This window comes from Mizuhopecten yessoensis, unplaced genomic scaffold, assembly GCF_002113885.1.
Source record: "Mizuhopecten yessoensis strain PY_sf001 unplaced genomic scaffold, ASM211388v2 scaffold431, whole genome shotgun sequence".
Taxonomy (NCBI): domain Eukaryota; kingdom Metazoa; phylum Mollusca; class Bivalvia; order Pectinida; family Pectinidae; genus Mizuhopecten; species Mizuhopecten yessoensis.
The window spans coordinates 1279532-1302767 of record NW_018403543.1 but is presented as its reverse complement, the minus strand read 5'-3'; the positions used below and the strand labels follow the sequence as shown (position 1 = coordinate 1302767).

The 23236-nt window shown below is 37.7% G+C and overlaps 2 protein-coding genes across 2 annotated transcripts; one reads left to right on the top strand and one right to left on the bottom strand.

The window, feature by feature from the left end:
• Window positions 1-1084: 1084 nt before the first annotated feature.
• LOC110448645 (protein SREK1IP1-like) lies at window positions 1085-9174 on the bottom strand. The gene is made up of 5 exons (XM_021495014.1): window positions 9086-9174; window positions 8663-8731; window positions 7494-7625; window positions 3292-3358; window positions 1085-2166 (listed from the first exon to the last, which is right to left on the bottom strand). The coding sequence occupies exons 1-5, from the start codon at window positions 9099-9101 to the stop codon at window positions 1833-1835; spliced, it is 618 nt and encodes a 205-aa protein (XP_021350689.1). The 5' UTR covers window positions 9102-9174; the 3' UTR covers window positions 1085-1832.
• A 181-nt stretch (window positions 9175-9355) lies between these two features.
• LOC110449127 (peptidyl-prolyl cis-trans isomerase CWC27 homolog) lies at window positions 9356-22886 on the top strand. The gene is made up of 11 exons (XM_021495769.1): window positions 9356-9485; window positions 11446-11655; window positions 12014-12157; window positions 12654-12752; window positions 12909-13006; window positions 13659-13728; window positions 14219-14344; window positions 15194-15333; window positions 16002-16105; window positions 20064-20289; window positions 21133-22886. The coding sequence occupies exons 1-11, from the start codon at window positions 9444-9446 to the stop codon at window positions 21290-21292; spliced, it is 1419 nt and encodes a 472-aa protein (XP_021351444.1). The 5' UTR covers window positions 9356-9443; the 3' UTR covers window positions 21293-22886.
• Window positions 22887-23236: the final 350 nt, after the last annotated feature.

The following is a 23236-nucleotide window of genomic DNA, read 5'->3' as shown; positions in this document are numbered from 1 at the left end:
CCACTTTACCACTGTGTAAACACTTAGTGGCATCATTATCCACAGACTAGGAGCTTACAGTGTAAATACTAAATCTATGGAAAATGATGCCAATATAAAGACCAAACGAGGAGGGAATACTATTCATGATTTCCCTTGCACGTCTCCCTTACGAACATGGCTTCGGAAGAAAACATTTAAACGTGTTGCTCAGTGTTGCTAACATTCCATCAAGATGTCTTACAAGAGTCCTATTATACTGTGAGATGTGCTGTTTCCTGTTGCTTAGATATTTACACGGACCACGGAATAAAAAAAAAGCAAGTGTACAAACTGTTTAATATGTGTGTTATTAAAAGTAATTCAAGTTTTCCTTTAAACATACTTTACATGTCATTGCTAACAGATCAGTACCCATATGCATATCTACATGTATGTAAAATAAGTGGACTAAGGGCGACAACCGCTGCAAAAATAATGAGCTACTCATGGTATATCAGTTTTTGTCAAACTTTAATTTTCTATATCATATTATTTAACACGGTTCCCATAATGATGTCAAAAGTAACAATACATTGACATCATCTATTTACAGGAAAGGCTAAATGGCGCCGTTGTTTTTCTTAATGACGGAATGAATTGTGTTTACATACAACACACTGAAGGTTGTTTCATAAAAATCCAGTGGAATGGGAAAGTGTTTAAGAACCACTGCATAAAAACGTACCATTCCAAATGTCCCATACATGTAAAATTAAATGTCAAATTACATTCGACATCAATTAAGCCTGAGTTTAATTCAGAGTTTCTCTCCATACCAATCATACAATGTCAATTAGTTTGGTCCTATAGTTGATGGAGACTTACTACCCAAGTACCTACTGGGTTGCCATGGTTACCAGGAACACCAATTATCTGTTAGGTCTACATTGGCATGGTAACCAAGAACACCAGTAGTTACATTTATAGTTTTGGCCATGTTTGTAGTTACTGCACTACAGTATTCTAATAGTGTTCCTCATAACCATACGAGTATATTACTATACATTAACCAGTCGTTAATTTGGTCTTGAATTTGTCAGTGGGGCTACAAAGGACATTTTTATTTGTTTGGTCTAGGATGACATGGCTACTGGGAACATCAGTATCGAGTTTGACCAAAACATACATTATATACATGTATACCCACCCATTTTTTTTATTTTTTTTGTATACAGCAAAGAAAAGGTACCTTGCTCAATCAAATTAAAATCAGACCTCTCTCAAGACCGCTTCATAACCTATGCTGCCTCTCTCAGCGAAGGTAACGAAGCAGTCTTGAGAGGTCTGATTATGATTAGATTGACACCTTACTCTGTCAACACTGTGTTAATCATAATCGATTATTATAGTAACACACATCTTTGCCCTTAACTACGAGTTTGTCCATTCTACCCTCATATTCCGTAAACACTAATGAACACACATAGTCTTGCATTTGACGAACAAATTAAATGTATGCATTTAATTAATTCATTTTGAATTAATGTTTACAATGTGAGCAATGGACACAGCCTTAATTTTACATACATAAGCTGTGAACAATGGACATATATTTTCGTTGTCATGTTCAGTGAACAGTGTGGAAAAAGCTCTGCTTTTACTGACATAAACTCGATATGATTAATGTGAACACACTTTTACACGGTCATGCTCTCTGTATTTTAATGATCACACACATTGCCTCTCAGTTAGTCAAAAATTCAATGAACACACTGTCATGAACTGTGAACTAGTGAACTATGGATTCGACCATTTCCCACTCTATCGGACAGTTATGACTCTTCTGTTTAGATGGTGAATACACTCAATGACTATGAGCTTGACTCACTGCTATCATCTCTATGTCTGTGTTTTTTGTGTTTTGATTTCCGATGCTTTTTGTTCTTTTTGTGTTTTTTCTTCGCTTTTCTGTCATGTTCTGAATCAGAAGAGTCTTCATCATCATCTGAAGAATGTTTTTCTTTCTTCTTCTTTTTCTTCTGTCTTTTCCGCTCCCTATCTAGTGAGGAATCCGACTCAGAATCTGATTTAGTCCTTTGTTTGTGTTTATGTGACCGTCTGTCGTCTTCCGAGTCTGAAGTCTCATCCGAATCGTCCCTGTTTCTATGTTTAGACTTTTTATGTCTTGGAGACCTTGACCTTGACCTGAAAGATCAACAAGAAAAGAAATAAGTTCAGAGATTTAGCGATAAACTAGAACTTGAGCATGGACTAATATAATCTTTCCCCACCTTGAGGGTAAGACAGGAAAAACCCGAGACTTTGCAGATGACATGACTTTCAAGAATCTCGCCCTGAGGGTTGAGATTTTTCTGTCTTTATACTCCTAAAGTGGAAAAAGATATTATTTCTTCCACATCAAATACTAGTAATTTCATACCACACAAAATGTTTTCATAATTTCCAGCAAATTGGAGTTATCTTCCATGATCTGCTATTATTGACTTGACATCAATGCATTGTTGATATGATGTCATACAATTGTTATGGCAGGGGAATGCCCCTGTCTTTACGCTAGGGTAAGACCGGAAGTGTCGATTCTGTCTAACGGAGGAGAATATTTTGATTCAGACATGGACATGTCATCAATCAATTCATAACTAGTGCATATCAAGTAACAAACACACATACAGTGACAAAGAAAAATCACAGATTACCACAAAGTAAAGTTACACAATAACACATTATCAGACCATGTATGTGTACAACGTATGTAGCTAGAAGAAGTTGGTACATATATATGAATATATACAAGAACAATATTGAGTATATAAAAAATATTTATATTCTGTCAATATTTTTAAGAATACATAAGCATGGGTTAAAAACACCACATAAAACTTAATTGTATCAGATAATGTTACTAGCAGCTTAACATTCAAGGGAGGTGACTCTAACATAGAAAACAATATTTTTTAAACAGTATTTTTTTTAAATGCCATGTAAACTTCAACCACTGACTTTTTTTATATAAAGATCAACGGTACCATCTTACCCAATAGGTACTGATGAAGACTCGCTTTAAGAGTCGAAACTAGTCGGCCAATAAAACCCCACTAACTGGTGACGCCTGAGCTGTGTTGTGATTGGAACCCCGCCTGTTATATCTTACCCGATGAGTATAATTCTGATCGTGTATAAGCTTTTGTAGCCTTTTAGACTATCTTGTTTACTCTCATTTCTTTTGAAATTCTTTACAACTTTGAGATAATGAATTAACTGCTACAATGATTGAAAAAAGCAAAAAAACACATGTACTGAAATTTTCACCTTCTGTTGCTTTTTTTCTTTTTCTTCTTCTCAGTTTTGAAAAACTTCTTTTCTTTTGGCTTGTTACCTGTGAAACAAAAGAGTTATAAATATTGATATAAAATGAAGCTTCATGTCAATGAATCTAAACAGAAAACATACACGGGTACATAATTCTATACATTTTCAACACACATATCATGAAGTTTTGATAGAAACATTGCTGAACATTAGAGTGGTGTTTTTTTTATAATAGTCAAATATGATTTATGAACTAATTTTGAATGAAAGAAAATAAAAATGTGTAGTGCAAACTGATCCTGTGGGGACTTCCACCGGAACTGTGAGTCTAGAAACACTTACTCTGTTGGAGCTAAGTGAGAGGGGACACAAACTCCTCACTGGAGTCACACTTACTCTGTTGGATCTAAGTGAGAGGGGACACACACTCCTAAATGGGGACACACTTACTCTGTTGGAGCTAGGTGAGAGGGACACACACTCCTCACTGGAGTCACACTTACTCTGTTGGAGCTTAGATAGAGGGGACACACACTCCTGTGAGAGGGGACACACACTCCTGACTGGAGTCACACTTACTCTGTTGGATCTAAGTGAGAGGGGACACACACTCCTAAATGGGGCCACACTTACTCTGTTGGAGCTAGGTGAGAGGGACACAAACTCCTCACTGGAGTCACACTTACTCTGTTGGAGCTCAGTGAGAGGGGACACAAACTCCTGACTGGAGTCACACTTACTCTGTTGGATCTAAGTGAGAGGGGACACCCACTCCTAAATGGGGCCACACTTACTCTGTTGGATCTAGGTGAGAGGGACACAAACTCCTCACTGGAGTCACACTTATTCTGTTGGAGCGTAGTAAGAGGGGACACAAACTTTTCACACGAGTCACACTTACTCTGTTGGAGCTTATTAGTGAGAGGGGACACACACTCCTGACTGGAGTCACACTTACTCTATTGGAGCTCAGTGAGAGGGGACACAAACTCCTGACTGGAGTCACACTTACTCTGTTGGAGTTTATAGTGAGAGGGGACAAAACCCGTCACTGGGGTCACACTTACTCTGTTTGAGCTTAGTGAGAGGAGACACAACTCCTCACTGGAGTCACACTTACTCTGTTTGAGCTTAGTGAGAGGGGACACACACTCCTGACTGGAGTCACACTTACTCTGTTGGAGCTTAGTGAGAGGGGACAAAAACTCCTCACTGGAGTCACAATTACTCTGTTGGAGCTAAGTGAGAGGGGACACACACTCCTGACTGGAGTCACACTTACTCTGTTTGAGCTTAGTGAGAGGAGACACAACTCCTCACTGGAGTCACACTTACTCTGTTTGAGCTTAGTGAGAGGGGACACACACTCCTCACTGGAGTCACACTTACTCTGTCGGAGCTCATTGAGAGGGGACACACACTCCTGACTAGAGTCACACTTACTCTGTTGGAGCTAAGTGAGAGGGGACAAAAACTCCTCACTGGAGTCACACTTACTCTGTTGGAGCTCATTGAGAGGGGACACACACTCCTGACTGGAGTCACACTTACTCTGTTGGAGCTTAGTGAGAGGGGACAAAAACTCCTCACTGGAGTCACAATTACTCTGTTGGAGCTAAGTGAGAGGGGACACACACTCCTGACTGGAGTCACACTTACTCTGTTAGAGCTTAGAGAGAGGGGACACACACTCCTGACCGGAGTCACACTTACTCTATTGGAGTTTAGTGAAAGGGGACACAAACTCCTCACTAGTCACACTTACTCTGTTGGAGCTAAGGGAGAGGGGACAAAAACTCCTCACTGGAGTAACACTTACTCTGTTGGAGCTCAGTGAGAGGGGACACAAACTCCTCACTGGAGTCACACTTACTCTGTTGGAGCTCATTGAGAGGGGACACAAACTCCTCACTGGAGTCACACTTACTCTGTTCGACCTTAGTGAGAGGGGACACACACTCCTGACTGGAGTCACACTTACTCTATTGGAGTTTAGTGAAAGGGGACACAAACTCCTCACTGGAGTCACACTTTCTCTGTTAGAGCTTAGTGAGAGGGGACACACACTCCTCACTGGAGTCACACTTACTCTGTTGGAGCTTGGTTGGAGGGGACACAAACTCCTCACTAGTCACACTTACTCTGTTGGAGCTAAGTGAGAGGGGACACAAACTCCTTCACTGCAGTCACACTTACTCTGTGCAAGCTTAGTGAGAGGGGAAACAAACTCCTCACTGGAGTCACACTTACTCTGTTGGAGCTAAGTGAGAGGGGACACAAACTCCTTCACTGCAGTCACACTTGCTCTGTTGGAGCTTAGTAAGAGGGGACACAAACTCCTCACTGGGTTCACACTTACTCTGTTGGAGCTTAGTGAGAGGGGACACACACTCCTCACTGGAGCCACACTTACTCTGTCGGAGCTCATTGAGAGGGGACACACACTCCTGACTGGAGTCACACTTACTCTGTTGGAGCTAAGTGAGAGGGGACACAAACTCCTTCACTGCAGTCACACTTACTCTGTTGGAGCTTAGTAAGGGGGGACACAAACTCCTCACTGGAGTTACACTTACTCTGTTGGAGCTTAGTGAGAGGGGACACAAACTCCTCACTGGAGTCACACTTACTCTGTTGGAGCTTAGTTAGAGGGGACACACACTCCTCACTGGAGTCACACTTACTCTATTGGAGCTTAGATAGAGGGGACACACACTCCTCACTGGGGTCACACTTACTCTGTTGGAGCTTAGTAAGAGGGGAAACACACTCCTCACTTGGGTCACACTTACTCTGTTGGAGCTTAGTGAGAGGAGACACAAACTCCTCACTGGAGTCACACTTACTCTGTTGGAGCTTAGATAGAGGGGACACACACTCCTAACTGGAGTCACACTTACTCTGTTGGAGCTTAGTGAGAGGGGACACACACTCCTCACTGGAGTCACACTTACTCTGTTGGAGCTTAGATAGAGGGGACACACACTCCTCACTGGAGTCACACTTACTCTATTGGAGCTTAGTGAGAGGGGACACAAACTCCTTCACTGGGGTCACACTTACTCTGTTGGAGCTTAGTAAGAGGGGACACACACTCCTCACTGGGGTCACACTTACTCTGTTGGAGCTTAGTGAGAGGGACACACACTCCTGACTGGAGTCACACTTACTCTATTGGAGCTTAGTGAGAGGGGACACAAACTCATCACTGGAGTCACACTTACTCTGTTGGAGCTTAGTGAGAGGAGACACAAACTCCTCACTGGAGTCACACTTACTCTGTTGGAGCTTAGTGAGAGGGGACACAAACTCCTTCACTGGGGTCACACTTACTCTGTTGGAGCTTAGTAAAAGGGGACACACACTCCTAAATGGGGTGACACTTACTCTGTTGGAGCTTAGTGAGAGGGGACACACACTCCTCACTGGGGTAACACTTACTCTGTTGGAGCTTGGTAAGAGGGGACACGAACTCCTCACTGGGGTAACACTTACTCTGTTGGAGCTTAGTGAGAGGGGAAACAAACTCCTCACTGGGGTCACGTTTATTCTGTTGGAGCTTAGTAAGAGGGGACACAAACTCCTCACCGGAGTCATGTTTATTCTGATGGAGCTTAGTAAGAGGGGACACAAACTCCTCACCGGAGTCATGTTTATTCTGATGGAGCTTAGTAAGAGGGGACACAAACTCCTCACCGGAGTCATGTTTATTCTGATGGAGCTTAGTAAGAGGGGACACAAACTCCTCACTGGGGTCACACTTACTCTGTTGGAGCTTAGTAAAAGGGGACACACACTCCTAAATGGGGTGACACTTTCTCTGTTGGAGCTTAGTGAGAGGGGACACACACTCCTCACTGGGGTAACACTTACTCTGTTGGAGCTTAGTGAGAGGGGACACAAACGCCTCACTGGAGTCACACTTACTCTGTTAGAGCTTAGTGAGAGGGGACACAAACTCCTCACTGTAGTCACACTTACTCTGTGCGAGCTTAGTGAGAGGGGACACAAACTCCTCACTGGGGTCACGTTTATTCTGTTGGAGCTTAGTAAGAGGGGACACAAACTCCTCACTGGAGTCATGTTTATTCTGATGGAGCTTAGTAAGAGGGGACACAAACTCCTCACTGGGGTTACACTTACTTTGTTGGAGCTTTAACTAGTGAGAGGGGACAAAAACTCCTCACTGGAGTCACACTTACTCTGTGCGAGCTTAGTGAGAGGGGAAACAAACTCCTCACTGGAGTCGGAGCTGGTACTGCTGACATCCAATACCACATCCTTCTCTGGGTCTGATTTGATGAAGTTTCTGCACTGGAATGTTAGATGACCAGCTAGAAAAGATATGAAGATAATTGAAGATAAAGTAAGAAATATTGAAGCAATGCATCACAAACTATTAGCCAATCTGGTCTGAGGATATATGATCAGAACTTGATTGACGTTTATGGTTGATAAAATCCTTTCAGATAGTATATATAGGTGCCAACCTTTTACTGAATTCTTTCTGGTACCAAAGTTCATGAAGTTTGATGAGATTAGAAATAGTGAATTTGTGGAACAAAAATGAAACTGTTGACAAACAGATGACCAGACAGCTGATGTCCATCACAACCATAGCTGTGGATATGTCTGAACTCTCTGCCTTATACCTTCACAATTAATCAAAATGCAACTTTGTACCAACAGTAACCACAGCATGTCCATTCATAGTCTCTTTGGAAAAGTTGCACACTGCGTTTGGTGCATACTTCAATTAACGTTTCCTTGTATACCGGAGCATGTCCACATGCTTACTTTCCATACACAGATGAGAAGGTTATTTAAATTTAACTCTGTCAATGTTCCAGGCAATGATAATTTCAAACCAATTTCGGCAATAGCGGTTATTTCATCAATATGATTCCATTTTTGTGAGTCGAAAATATAGCAAAATCACACAGAACAAAAAAACGTTTTTTCGCAAAGTATGTGTAAAAAGCCATGAGTTCTGTATTTTTTGTTTGACTTTATGGGGAACATCATGTTTAATCATGTGAATTTAAAATCGTTGACAAACCCTATATATGTATACCCTGTTGTGAAAGACTGTTCCTCTTAAGCTACATATACTGTAGCTATAGTGTATCAGTATTAAATCAGCACAATCAGCATTTATATCAGATATACACAAAAAAAATCATATAATTTCGTATCAAAGCTAGTGCCCAATTTTTTCAAAGAGCTTCTGTGGAGGACGTTCTGACTTTCTGACCTCCCGATAAAACTAAAAGAACAAAAATGCTGATCACAGTTAGTTATTTCAGACTATTAGGTTTGACCTGCATAATATCGTATTTTATGAATTATTCAAAGTTGCTAGATTAATTACCATATCCACACTTTCTGCATGCAGCTCTGTTGCCATCATTGGTTTTACTGGTGAGCTTTGAAACCAGGCCTGTCAAACAAAATAACTGTAATTAATATAAGTAATCAAACTCCAACTTATATTACTCCCCATGCCATTACAACCAACATTAAGCCGGATATACCTGTCATAAACTTGTTCATGTAGATGTAGGTGTACAGGCTTAGTCTTGTTAAAGCATATTGCTTTTCCTAAAACAGTGGACATTTTATAACACGAAATTTGTTTTTATGTACCGAAATGTAGGGAAAGAACTGAACTTTACGTACTTACATGTCTAGACATTGAAACAGGTGCAAAAATGTGTTTGAATCAATATTTTTATGGAAAGACCGCGTAGAAAATACTTGATTCGTATCATTATCCAATCAGTTCCATACATACCATGAATATCCTGCATCCTGTACAGTAGCTGTACCACTATTCTGAAGCACGTTTGTGATCAGGACTGTAGTGTCCCCAAAACGTTTCAGGCGAACGTAGCGATAACTTTTCACATATGTGTGGATTTACCGCGTAACAATGAGTCAGGTTGTCACTTACTTTTAACTTTAGTACTTTATAGATATTATCTTTTTAATTTGGTGTAAAATAGTTTTATCTAAAATGCTTTTATTTTTTTATTTGCATCATATTTTCCTGTGTTTATCGGCTATATAAATGAAACTGAAAATAAGAAAGATGGCAGCTTCCATGGTTTGATTTCAGAACGTGTACATTTCGGATCGTGTAAAGAAAAAAAATGAGTAATATTTATATTCAAGAACCACCAACAGATGGAAAGGTAGGTCCATTTTAATAATAAATAGTCTTATATGAAAATAAATAAATAGGACGTTACACAGCAAATGAATTACACTGATATCGTTGATCAGCTGCTTACTTAAATTTTTAAGTGTCCAACGGGTACCTCCAACTTACTTGCTGGTTGTGACATGCGTTACTGCATATGTTTTTGTGCTCTGTTTTGCTATAGGACAGTGGTAACATTAAGTAATAGCGTTTTTGAATATCAGATAAATGGCATATCACAGTGTAGCCATCAGGCCATTGTATTAATATTTAACAGGTTTGGCGCATATATATGAGTAGTCCTGCATTCGGGTAACAGTTACCCATTTCAGTAATTATTTTATTTTATTACCCATATAGTCTTGCTCAAAATAATATATATTATATCAATCCCATGCCTTGTAATTAATTGAGCAAGCTTGGTGTGAATCATACTGCCACTGGGGTGATTTTAGCATTGATTGACACAGCATATGGGTCCACATCCATACACTGGTTTGTAATATAACCTTTTTTTCTGTTGATTTCCTATATTAAACTTGAAGTTAAATTCTGCCAGAAAATGTCCATTAAATCATAAAATTTTCGTAGCCAGGGCATCAAAAACTGGATTGACCACCATGATGGAAACTTTGTCTCCCGTCCAATATAGGTCAGACGTCTATATATGGGTGGCATATGACCCAATATGGTAATTGTAGTAAACATGGAGGCACCAGTATAGTACTATATTTGCCAATGCAGGACTTACATGTATATATATACATGAAGAAACGGTCTTCAGAAGCTATGTTTTTGCAGCTATCAGAAAGTAAGATATTGGGATGACCCATCTTGAAGAGGCCTCAGTTCCCATTAAACTAAAGGACCAAACTTCCGGAGGTAGACTACTGGCCTCGAACCACAGACTCAAAAATCACCTGCCCATCATTAGTAGCCCAACACGCTTTCCACTGCACTACAGACTTCCCAGTTGCATTACATTGTAAGGCTGTTGTCACATGGATCTGGCCTATGAAATACTTGTACAGCATTAGTAAGCTTATAAGGCAATCGACCATCATGTTGACTGGTTAATCGAAGCAGAAGATTTCCTGCTGTATTTTGAAAAATTAATGTATACCAGGAAAACTTTGCCTGGTTAAACTATCGCCCTTGACCAGTAAAATCCATATTTGCTGTGTTTTGATTTTGCCCCTTACATTTGCTTACTGTATATATTTTGTAGTGTACTAATGTTTACGGTAGGATAAATATGACCTCCTTATGGGGGCGAAAATGAAACTTCAGCGAACATTTCCCAGGCTATAGTATAATTACAAGTGTTTTAAGTTAATTAAGCAATATTATCTCACAAAAACTATTGGCATGTTGTAACTGTACTGTACTATATCCTACATTCTTGATATTGGTGGGATGGTTTTGTTTTCGTTATGAACCAAACCGAATCATCTCACCATACATGTATATCCATCAATATTACACAGTATAGGAGGCACATCCTTAGCGGTAAAAGGGATGCTTTACCTAATCATTAAGGGTTTGAATTATATGCAATTAATTGGCACATCCGTTTTATATCGGACTGGAATGTCATGCCAAACATATTTGATAATAGTAACATGTGAATAGCTGCTTCATATACATATGATATATAGCAGTTCATGTGGTTATAAGTATAATTGCAAACAAATATTTGAGAAAAAAGTTTTCCATTTGAACTTTGCAGTTGAGGTCTTGTTGAATTGTATATATACCTGGTCATGATCATCAAGTGATTCTGCTTTAGCACATCTGTAAATGTCGTTCTTAGGTAGTCCTTATGTACATCACATTAAATAAAAACCTTCAATTGCAAAAGCGTATTCAGGAACATGTGCCTGTATATGTAATGTCTATATATGATTTCTAAAGTCTGTTGCCAAATATTGATGTAGCTGATATAATTGTAGGTGTTGTTGGTTACCGGGGTCGGTGAAATTGACATCGAGCTGTGGTCCCGGGAAGCTCCGAAGGCCTGTCGTAATTTTGTACAGCTATGTTTGGAAGGATACTACAACGGTACCATCTTCCATCGTGTGGTGAAGGACTTCATAATACAAGGGGGAGACCCAACGGGGACCGGAGAAGGGGGTGAATCTATCTATGGAGCACCCTTTAAGGTAATCAGATAAATACAGACAGTGGAGAAAGAAAACTTGACAAATATGAAGAAGTACTGATTCTTTTAACTGAGAAAATATCAACACCAATACTAGTCCAATTTTACTCTGACACCAGACTTTAGACCTTTTGACAGATACAAAATGTAGATTTCCGGTGTGGGAAATGTCTAAAGTCTGGTGTCAGGACCAGAGGAAACTCGGGCTACTCCAATACATAAAACATCCCACAGCATCTTACCAGAATTTGCATTAAAACATAAACTTTCAACCTTATTGTTCAAATAGGATGAAATTGTGGAATTTAATTAATTTAAAAATTGCAGAATATGTTTATATATCTGCTGTATAATTACAGGATGAGTTCCACAGCCGACTTCGCTTTGTGCGGCGTGGACTGGTAGCCATGGCAAACGCAGGCCCCAACGACAACGGCAGCCAATTTTTCTTCACCATGGCGTCCACTCCTGAACTGCAGAACAAGCATACCATATTTGGAAAGGTCAGAAAAGTGGAATCACACGGCAACATAATGGTTAAATTCACCAACTTTAATTTGGTCACAAAGTAGCTCTTTATAAAATAGATAAATGCTGTCTACCAGCCTTGGGATTGGTCATTAATTTATGCCTGGAACCAATGAAATAGCTTTATACATGCCATTGATTCTATCAAAAAAAACATACTGGTGCAGGGTCAAGATATGCAAAATATTTCATCAATGGGATCATACTTAATTTAACAGTTTTTGACAATGGATTTATTTGAAAAAAAACCCAATAAGTGTCTTGTTAAAATTATGTAAAAAATAGAACAGTTTGAATGGTTATAATTTATATGCCATGAAGTTCTCTGAAATAAGGCATAATGATATTTGTGGAAGGCAGAGTGATGGCCATTGGGTATTGATGTTGTTTTGAGGCATTTTGCTTCAAATGATGAATAGTAATGTAGAACAGTTCATTGTGACAATTTATTGTGACTGCATTAATTTCCAGGTCGGTGGAGATACCATTTATAATGTGATACGACTTCAGGATGTTGATATTGACAGCAACGATCGCCCCACATACCCACTCAAGATCAAACACACCAAGGTACCATGCATTGACATTTGCATTTACATCAGTAACACCCATTGCACAACAAAACTGTCATTTTAATTTGAAATATTGTAATCTATAGCCATTCTCTCTCACTCTCTCATAGTTGTAAGTTCTGGTACATTTACTTGCCTTATTACCTCCCTTCAGGTGCTCTCTAATCCATTTGATGACATTGTGCCCAGACTGAAGACGATTGAATCTGAGGAAAGTGATTCAAAGTCGAAAAACAAGTCGAAGGGAACAAAGTGAGTAGAAACATACAATTCTAAAGATGCCTTGTTTTTGGGCTAATCTCAGGAATGAGAGCGTAACTGTGGTTTGTACTTTTTATCGTCGCCACGAAGTAGCAGAAGTGAGACTAAGGTGGTGCTTTTCTGGTGGCGGCGTCAACATTAAGTTTTTGCGTTTAGGACTTTATCAGCATCTCCATCAAGATTAAGTTTTTGCATTTTAGTTAGTTTCTCTGATACAAGTATGTGCATTGATGGTCAAAGTGCGGCACAGGCGAGACATATTAATCTGAACGGCTTGTTCCATTTCGAGTTGAGATGATTATTTTAGATTGTAACCAAGAGTTTTTGCCAAGTATCAAAAATCTGCCACAAATCAACAAGATTAGAAAAGTGTTTAATAATAACATACTGTCATAAATGTGATACGCTATTCCTAAAATAACACAAAAAGCTGAAGACGGACTTTACTTTACTTGCACATAATAAAAAACAATTAAGAAAACTAACTCCACTAGTAATTGCTAGAATAAGAAATTCTTTTTGTTGAGATTAAAAATTATTGAAGAAACCTACCAGGTATTTATGTAAGTCATAACCTAGAATAAGGAAAATATTTTGGTTAAGATATTCACAGGATTGATTCCATTGGTGTCTGTCTATCTAGGAACTACAGTCTTTTATCATTTGGTGAGGAAGCTGAGGAGGATGAGGAAGAAGTCTCTATGGCAGTCAAGGTAACACCTTACTACCGGGTTTAACTTTTTTATATATGCCCGTTGAAAGACGAGATGCATTATGTTATCATGTGGGCATGTGGGTGGGTGTGCAGGCACGCACAGTGTCTGCTTGTTATCTCCAGTAAATTTCAGCGGATTAACTTCAAACTTCATATGAAGGTTAATTACCATGAGAGCCCAGAAGAGTTTGATAACCACTGTATCCGATATTAATTTACGGAGTTATGCCCCCTAGAATCAGTGTAGTGAGTACAATAACAATTATCTGACCGTAATTAATAGACTTATTCCCCTTGGTTTCATTAATGCAATACTTCATGCATTCTGTGATGTTTTATTGTACTCATTGATGTACCAGGTATTTTGAATTTTTTCTCCTTTAACATCAATTACTCAAAAATATTTCATATATATTAAGGCTCATTCAATGTGTGACGGGCGTTTTATGTACCGTTTCCCAGTATTCTTGTTTGTTTATATGACACAGGATATGAAAGGCAAAAGTAAGAGTAGCCATGACCTTACAGATGACCCTAAGTTGAGTTCACAGCCTGCTGTATCGTCAGAGGATAAAAAGAGGAAGATGGACAGTGATGATGACAGTGAGGAGGAGGTTAGTACGTGTTCACTAAAATATAATACAAGTCCTTGCTCAAAGATAAGTCATCTTTGTCCCGTCTCTGGAAAGTCAAACCTATTGGGTGCTGAGATTACTAGGTCACGTGGGATTTGTTAGTACTTATTTCTGGGGTTTGTCATCACTTTACATAGCTCGTCATTGAAGACTGTGATATCATTGATGAAGACTGTTGGTGATATCATTGTCACATTGATGAAGACTGTTGGTGATATCATTGATGAAGACTGTTGGTGATATCATTGATGAAGTCTGTTATGATATCATTGATGAAGACTGTTATGATGTCATTGATGAAGACTGTTGATGATATCATTGATGAAGACTGTTATGATATCATTGATGAAGACTGTTATGATATCATTATGAAGACTGTTGATGATATCATTGATGAAGAATGTTATGATATCATTGATGAAGACTGTTATGATATCATTGATGAAGACTGTTGGTGATATCATTGTTGAAGATTTGATGATATCATTGATGAAGATTTGATGATATCATTGCTGAAGACTGTTGATGATATCATTGATAAAGATTTGAGGATATTATTGCTGAAGACTGTTGTTGATGTCATTGATGAAGATTTTTGATGATATCATTGATAAAGACACATTGTTTATCAGATATCTTCGATAAAAAGTATGCATAATGGCTAAGGAAAGAAGTCAAATTGGGAAAAGACATTTGAGCCATTGAGATTTTTTCTCAAAGAACCATTAATAATCCCCGTTCTTATAGGGTATTACTGAATTCATAGTCCCATAGAAATGAGGAGTAATTCATCCATTATAAAACTGTCCTGTTGCAATTCTCTTTCAGTCAGACGATGAAGAAGGTAACATATCTTTAAAGGAATCGATCCAGAAAAAGTTGAAATCCAGTTCTGACATAACGATGAAAGGAAGACATTCGATAGACCTGGGTCCATCTGATGACCAAGCTGAAAAACTATCAAGAAAGTAAGAACACTTAAGTAAAGCTATGTCTTAGGAACTGGGTCGGTGCCTGCAATTAAGTCTCTCCCTAATTTTGTCTCTCACTTCAAAAAATATGTATATTAATTTTTGCCCCTGAACATAAGCAAATTAATAATGTATATTAATCAAAGTGTTGACTGTTGTTTGTAATTACAAGCTTCTATTCTCCAATGTTGTGTGCACTCCATGTGACAGTGAACAAGATTAACTTATCGACGTGCCAAAGGCCTGCGTAGAAGTGACCAATGTGTGGAACCCCTGTAGAGGGGTCCAGTGGAATCCCCTTCCCTCAAATTGAAAAATTATCAAATTTAACCAATTACACTGTAATCAATATACACTTTCAGAAAAAAAATGATGTATTTTTCCTTGTGACTTTTTCATATTTTAACGTATGAGTATACGGCCTGAAATTAAATAAAAAAAAAAAACCACTCAAACCATGATACAAGTGAGAATGATAGTGTTTTTTCGTGGATAGGGGGGAATTTAGGGGTTACATTCGACAGTATTCAACTTCTCTTTTAACCACCTGATTTCATTCACAAGATTTGTATTGTTTTCCTTCACTTCGCTACTTATGAATCATTTTGTGTTCGCTGTAATGTACATGTGTCATGCAAATGTCATAGTGGATATCAATGTTATAGGGAACAGCTGAGGAAAGAAGCTAAACAGCTGGCAAAAGAATTGAAAGGCGGCAAAGAAAAGGATGAGAGTACATCAGAAAAAAAATCTGGGAAAATACAACCAGGTAGGTTGAAAAGTAGAAACAAACTCTAAAGTGTACCCGTCAGCTATGTCTAAGAAACTGATGACAGGAAATAAGTTAACGCTAACAGGCTATTAGTCTACTGATCTGTAAGATATGTCCAGTGAAACCCTTTTTACAGACATCAAAGGGCAGGGATGTTCCTGCACTTAGTTCACTACTGGTTAAATAAAGTGTTCCCCTTTGGAAAGGGAAGTGTTTTTCAGACAAGGGTAGTACCTCTTTTTGACATCTGCTAAAAATAACCCAATTTTAAAGTAAAGTTTTCGTCGTTTCCAACGCAGAGTTCCTGTTTTACACACTTATTTCATTGACAATGTTCAACATTAGTCACTTTCAGTTTTAAGTCATTACTATAGGATTGTTGGTAATTTGTTTTAATTTTCTAGTCTATGTGCTTGACCTATTAGCATGTGATCACCAACATGTCCCTGGTCTCAATTTGCTGTTAGATCGATCTCAATTGACCTTGCACCATTTTTACCTCATCATTTTTGTTTTTTCACCTAATTAATTAATAAGGATAGTTAACATTTTCTCTCGAGAAAAGCCCTGAAGGTATAGAGTGGATCATTTGGTCACATAAGACAGGACGTGAAGCTAGCCTTTGTTCGAAGTGGATTCATTTAGGAGCGGGCCCAGGTCAGGGCTTTGGTTTTAGGGACAAGGGGGAACAACAAGGAATGTTTTTGTTTTCTTTTGTTTTTCTGTTCGAAAATTTGATGGATTCACCTGCATACCAGTGTATAGGTAGCTACACACCTGTATGATTGTCACTGAAGATAATGTTAAAAACAAAACCAGTGTTTTGGGTAAATAAATCATGTAATATTAACTGTATTACTGGCTGTCCTTAGGTGTCATTAATCAGTGTTTTGGGTAAATAAATCATGTAATATTAACTCTATTACTGGCTGTCCTTAGGTGTCATTAATCAGTGTTTTGGGTAAATAAATCATGTAATATTAACTCTATTACTGGCTGTCCTTAGGTGTCATTAATCAGTGTTTTGGGTAAATAAATCATGTAATATTAACTCTATTACTGGCTGTCCTTAGGTGTCATTAATCAGTGTTTTGGGTAAATAAATCATGTAATATTAACTCTATTACTGGCTGTCCTTAGGTGTCATTAATCAGTGTTTTGGGTAAATAAATCATGTAATATTAACTCTATTACTGGCTGTCCTTAGGTGTCATTAATCAGTGTTTTGGGTAAATAAATCATGTAATATTAACTCTATTACTGGCTGTCCTTAGGTGTCATTAATCAGTGTTTTGGGTAAATAAATCATGTAATATTAACTCTATTACTGGCTGTCCTTAGGTGTCATTAATCAGTGTTTTGGGTAAATAAATCATGTAATATTAACTCTATTACTGGCTGTCCTTAGGTGTCATTAATCAGTGTTTTGGGTAAATAAATCATGTAATATTAACTCTATTACTGGCTGTCCTTAGGTGTCATTAATCAGTGTTTTGGGTAAATAAATCATGTAATATTAACTCTATTACTGGCTGTCCTTAGGTGTCATTAATCAGTGTTTTGGGTAAATAAATCATGTAATATTAACTCTATTACTGGCTGTCCTTAGGTGTCATTAATCAGTGTTTTGGGTAAATAAATCATGTAATATTAACTCTATTACTGGCTGTCCTTAGGTGTCATTAATCAGTGTTTTGGGTAAATAAATCATGTAATATTAACTCTATTACTGGCTGTCCTTAGGTGTCATTAATCAGTGTTTTGGGTAAATAAATCATGTAATATTAACTCTATTACTGGCTGTCCTTAGGTGTCATTAATCAGTGTTTTGGGTAAATAAATCATGTAATATTAACTCTATTACTGGCTGTCCTTAGGTGTCATTAATCAGTGTTTTGGGTAAATAAATCATGTAATATTAACTCTATTACTGGCTGTCCTTAGGTGTCATTAATCAGTGTTTTGGGTAAATAAATCATGTAATATTAACTCTATTACTGGCTGTCCTTAGGTGTCATTAATCAGTGTTTTGGGTAAATAAATCATGTAATATTAACTCTATTACTGGCTGTCCTTAGGTGTCATTAATCAGTGTTTTGGGTAAATAAATCATGTAATATTAACTCTATTACTGGCTGTCCTTAGGTGTCATTAATCAGTGTTTTGGGTAAATAAATCATGTAATATTAACTCTATTACTGGCTGTCCTTAGGTGTCATTAATCAGTGTTTTGGGTAAATAAATCATGTAATATTAACTCTATTACTGGCTGTCCTTAGGTGTCATTAATCAGTGTTTTGGGTAAATAAATCATGTAATATTAACTCTATTACTGGCTGTCCTTAGGTGTCATTAATCAGTGTTTTGGGTAAATAAATCATGTAATATTAACTCTATTACTGGCTGTCCTTAGGTGTCATTAATCAGTGTTTTGGGTAAATAAATCATGTAATATTAACTCTATTACTGGCTGTCCTTAGGTGTCATTAATCAGTGTTTTGGGTAAATAAATCATGTAATATTAACTCTATTACTGGCTGTCCTTAGGTGTCATTAATCAGTGTTTTGGGTAAATAAATCATGTAATATTAACTCTATTACTGGCTGTCCTTAGGTGTCATTAATCAGTGTTTTGGGTAAATAAATCATGTAATATTAACTCTATTACTGGCTGTCCTTAGGTGTCATTAATCAGTGTTTTGGGTAAATAAATCATGTAATATTAACTCTATTACTGGCTGTCCTTAGGTGTCATTAATCAGTGTTTTGGGTAAATAAATCATGTAATATTAACTCTATTACTGGCTGTCCTTAGGTGTCATTAATCAGTGTTTTGGGTAAATAAATCATGTAATATTAACTCTATTACTGGCTGTCCTTAGGTGTCATTAATCAGTGTTTTGGGTAAATAAATCATGTAATATTAACTCTATTACTGGCTGTCCTTAGGTGTCATTAATCAGTGTTTTGGGTAAATAAATCATGTAATATTAACTCTATTACTGGCTGTCCTTAGGTGTCATTAATCAGTGTTTTGGGTAAATAAATCATGTAATATTAACTATATTACTGGCTGTCCTTAGGTGTCATTAATCAGTGTTTTGGGTAAATAAATCATGTAATATTAACTATATTACTGGCTGTCCTTAGGTGTCATTAATCAGTGTTTTCATTGTACATGCATATGTAATAGGAGTGGAAAAATGCAAGGCCAGACCGGGTTCGAATCCGGGACCCTCCGAACTCTAGAAGGACGCTCTACCAATTGAGCTACCTCGTCGCCGACGATCGACCCAGTCCAGTTCCACTATACATTCCTCCCTCTTTTTTCTAAGTCTTCACCCACAAAGACACAACTGTTTACAACCCAAGTTCGGGTATCCACTTGTCAAGTATTCACTTAGTTCTTTAAACAAGGGTTGGTCAACGGCACCAAATGTAATAGGAGCAGAAAAATGTACGACCAGACTGGGATTTGAACCCGGGGCCCTCTGAACAGTTCAACTCAAGACTGACGCTCTACCAACTGAGCTTCCTGGTCGCCGACTGTTGACCCAATCGTGTTCCGCTACATTTATATATTTTTACCTGTCTTGTACAGGTACAAAATCTCCAGTTTAAAGATGTGTCCTCCTTTATGGTACATCTTTACATTGTGAAAGAGTTGTCTCTCTTACAATTATTTTTATTATAACTACTCATTATTATAAATGCATGTATTCTTGAATTTGGTATCATTGAAAGGGCAGTTAAGTCTTTATTACCATTCACTATCGATATGTCATAGGTTTTTCGGACTCTTTTTGATAGGAGATACATTGTTACAGCTAGGTAGCTTATATCCTTAAGTTAAGACTGTGAATATGTGTTGTCCAGTACAATTAATGTGATCAAACAATAACAGGTGATATTATGTGTGCATTATATTTTTCTTCCTTTTTACATTAAACCTAAGAACCTGCCAATGATGTTGTGGCTAGCTATCTGAAGGAAAAACAGAAGTACCAAAATATAAAGAAACAACAGAACAAGAAGGGCTCCAGTCGAGAGAAAGATACAATGGAACTTCTAGCCAAGTTCCAGAACAAACTGAAGTCTGCCAAAGTGGTTGGAGGAGATTATGAGGAGGAAGAGGAGGAGGAGGAGGGAGAGGAGAAAGAGGACTCCGGTGACATGTCCTGGTAAGTCCAGGGTCACATTCTCGTATCTTGGTTAAAACGGTTCAGGTGGCACAGAAATAAAGGAGGCACAGAAATATTCCACTATAAACGAACGCACTTGGACCAAACTGTAGGCAGTGCTACAAAATGCACAGTTTCGGAGAATGTATAACAATATATCAAGAATAGTATGTCGTTCTTTTATGCTACCACTAAATAATATAATGTATCTAAAAATCTACATGTGGATTGACCTTGTTTTATAAAGATTTCTTCTGACAACTTTATTGCACAATTTTTTAAAAGTGCCATTTTTGCATATTCAAAAATCAATTTCCAACAGTTCATCAAATTTTTACCACAAAACTTGATATAGTGATGTATACCTGTGTCAGTTCAAAACTGTATTGTTTGATCTGAATGACAACCATTTAAACTGGTTTGAACCAGATTCTTGAAAGGGGCCCAGATGACTTTCGTACGCAAACATTTGTAATTTTCGTTATTTTTTTACAGCTTCGGTTTGTGAACAAATCAAGAAAATGATGCCCTTTAGTTTTAGCCTTCATCACTATTAAGAAATAAGTGGCTTCAGCCTATTGATGTTCAAAGTAAAATAGGCCTGCTGCACCCATGGTATGCCTTGGGAAGTGAGGTGTAATTGGGAACTTAACTTTTTCTTTCTCATTAAAAGTAATGCCTAAAAAATTGCCGCAAGGCTTGAAAACATTAACAATAATCCACTAGTTAGTCTATTAGCCTTTTTGATTATGTAAGTGCACATATATCTCAATGTAGTAAATGATAACCCAAAGCCCCTGTGATATTGAACCATACATGTATCATATCTTTTATGTTTTTTAGGATGAGACATACCCTGAAGTTTGAATCGGAGGAAAGTAAGAGGAAAGTCATTGATGCCAATGTACAAGAGCTGGACAGATATGACTACTTTGACCCGCGAAATCCTCTCACCCAGCGGCGACGAGAAGCCAGCAAACAGGCAATGAAGGCGAAAAAATGAGACGATATATTGTTGGTAAACCATGTAGCATACGAGAGGCATACGTCTCTGGTGGATAAGTAATTAACCAACAAATTAGTACCTCACTATTCGATACCTCACCAATTTGTCATATCAAGAAGTCCCGGGAAACTCGCAACCACTGATTTTTTGTCAATAATTCATTCAGTTTTTGTTAGTTATATTTTTCATTCAGAACTTTTGCTTACTGAAGAAGCATAAATCAAGATATATACATGTTTAAATATATCCGATGATAAGAATATTATTTATTGATGACAGTTGTGAGTTGTGGGAGACTATCTTATATGTTATACCTCTGACATCTTTTGACCTCTAAGTTGTTTATTCCGGAGGTATTTAAGGGGACGAGGAAGGAGTTGTGACATACGTATACCCTACCTGTCTTGCAGATCAAACAACCCAGTTTTGAACTGAGAAGGTTTACATCACTTATCAAGTTTTGTGGTAAAAAACATCACTATATCAAGTTTTGTGGTAAAAAATATCACTATATCAAGTTTTGTGATAAAAATTGACAAATAGTTGGAAATTGATTTTTATAAATGCAGATATGCCACGTATACTTCTAAAATTGTTTTATATCGTTTTCATAGTTTCTGCTTCTTGTTAAATAGGACGCAAAACCCAGTAAACTAAACACACCTGACACCAGAGGTATTATAATGCTGGGAAGTATATACATTTTCGTATCTATGTATATTTGTGTATGTTGAAAGGAAACCTCATAGCGGTTGAAAGAATCCTCAAGAGAATATCTGTAAAAATCATACAATTTCTGACAATACGTATGTAACAGGAGCAGAAAAATGCACGGCCAGGCCGGGATTCGAACCTGGGACCCTCCAAACTCTAGACGGACGCTCTCAACAATTGAGCTAACTGTACCTGGTCGCCGGCGATCGGCCCAGTCCAGTTCCGCTACGCATATAATTCAGGGTATTGTTTTAGAGGGTTGACATGTCTAACACACCATTTAAAGTTGTAAACAAGTTAACACACGATCTAGGTTTGACACTAAACAAGTGTAACAAAGGATCTCAGTTTGAAATTTCACAGGTCAAAAACGTTAACAATGCCATATATAGTTTGACAACTAACAAGTTTAACAGAGGGTCATTGTTTGACACTGATCAAGGCTAACACACGGTTTCTGTCTGTCATTTAGGTCCAGTGACTCTGATTTCAGTGAGAGTGGATTATCATTATAATACACTGATCCAGTCTTTAATGAGAAAGTTGTCCCATCAGTAATATTGTTGTTCAGATATAGAGAAGATTTATCATTTAAGTCCAGTGACTCTGATTTCAGTGAGAGAGTGGATTATCATGATTTCTGTGAGATATTGGTTTTATGACAATTTCTGTGAGCGGATTTATCGTGATTTCAGAGAGAGAGAGAGAGAGAGAGAGAGTGTTTTTATCACGAATGCAGCAAGAGATGAGATTTTTAATGATTTTGGTGAGAGAGTGGATTAATCAATATCAAATTCGGTATTCGTGGACTTGTGAGCATTTATGTATTGTTTGTTTAACAGAAAGTATTAAAAGTGACTTTTTATACTAAAATGAACATGCCTCAGCATTATCTTATTATTGTGACAACTTGAAATTTTCTTGGAATTAACAACTTAATAATACAAAAGGGCAGTCACTGTCACTGTGGTTGTGGGAAGTTTAAAGATAAAATATGTAATGGGTTTTGAGATATGCTCCGGAACAGTTGGGAAGTGACTGATCTATGACACACAAACACACAGAATCCCTTCAGTTACAGCTATAGAACCCACGTTAAAACCAAAAGGTCAATCCAACATAAACACATAACTGTCATTCAAATTAAAGTTGACTGCATTAGTTCAGAATCACCTGATTTGAGTTTGAAACCAAAATTCCAACACACAAAATATGAATTGCAAACAC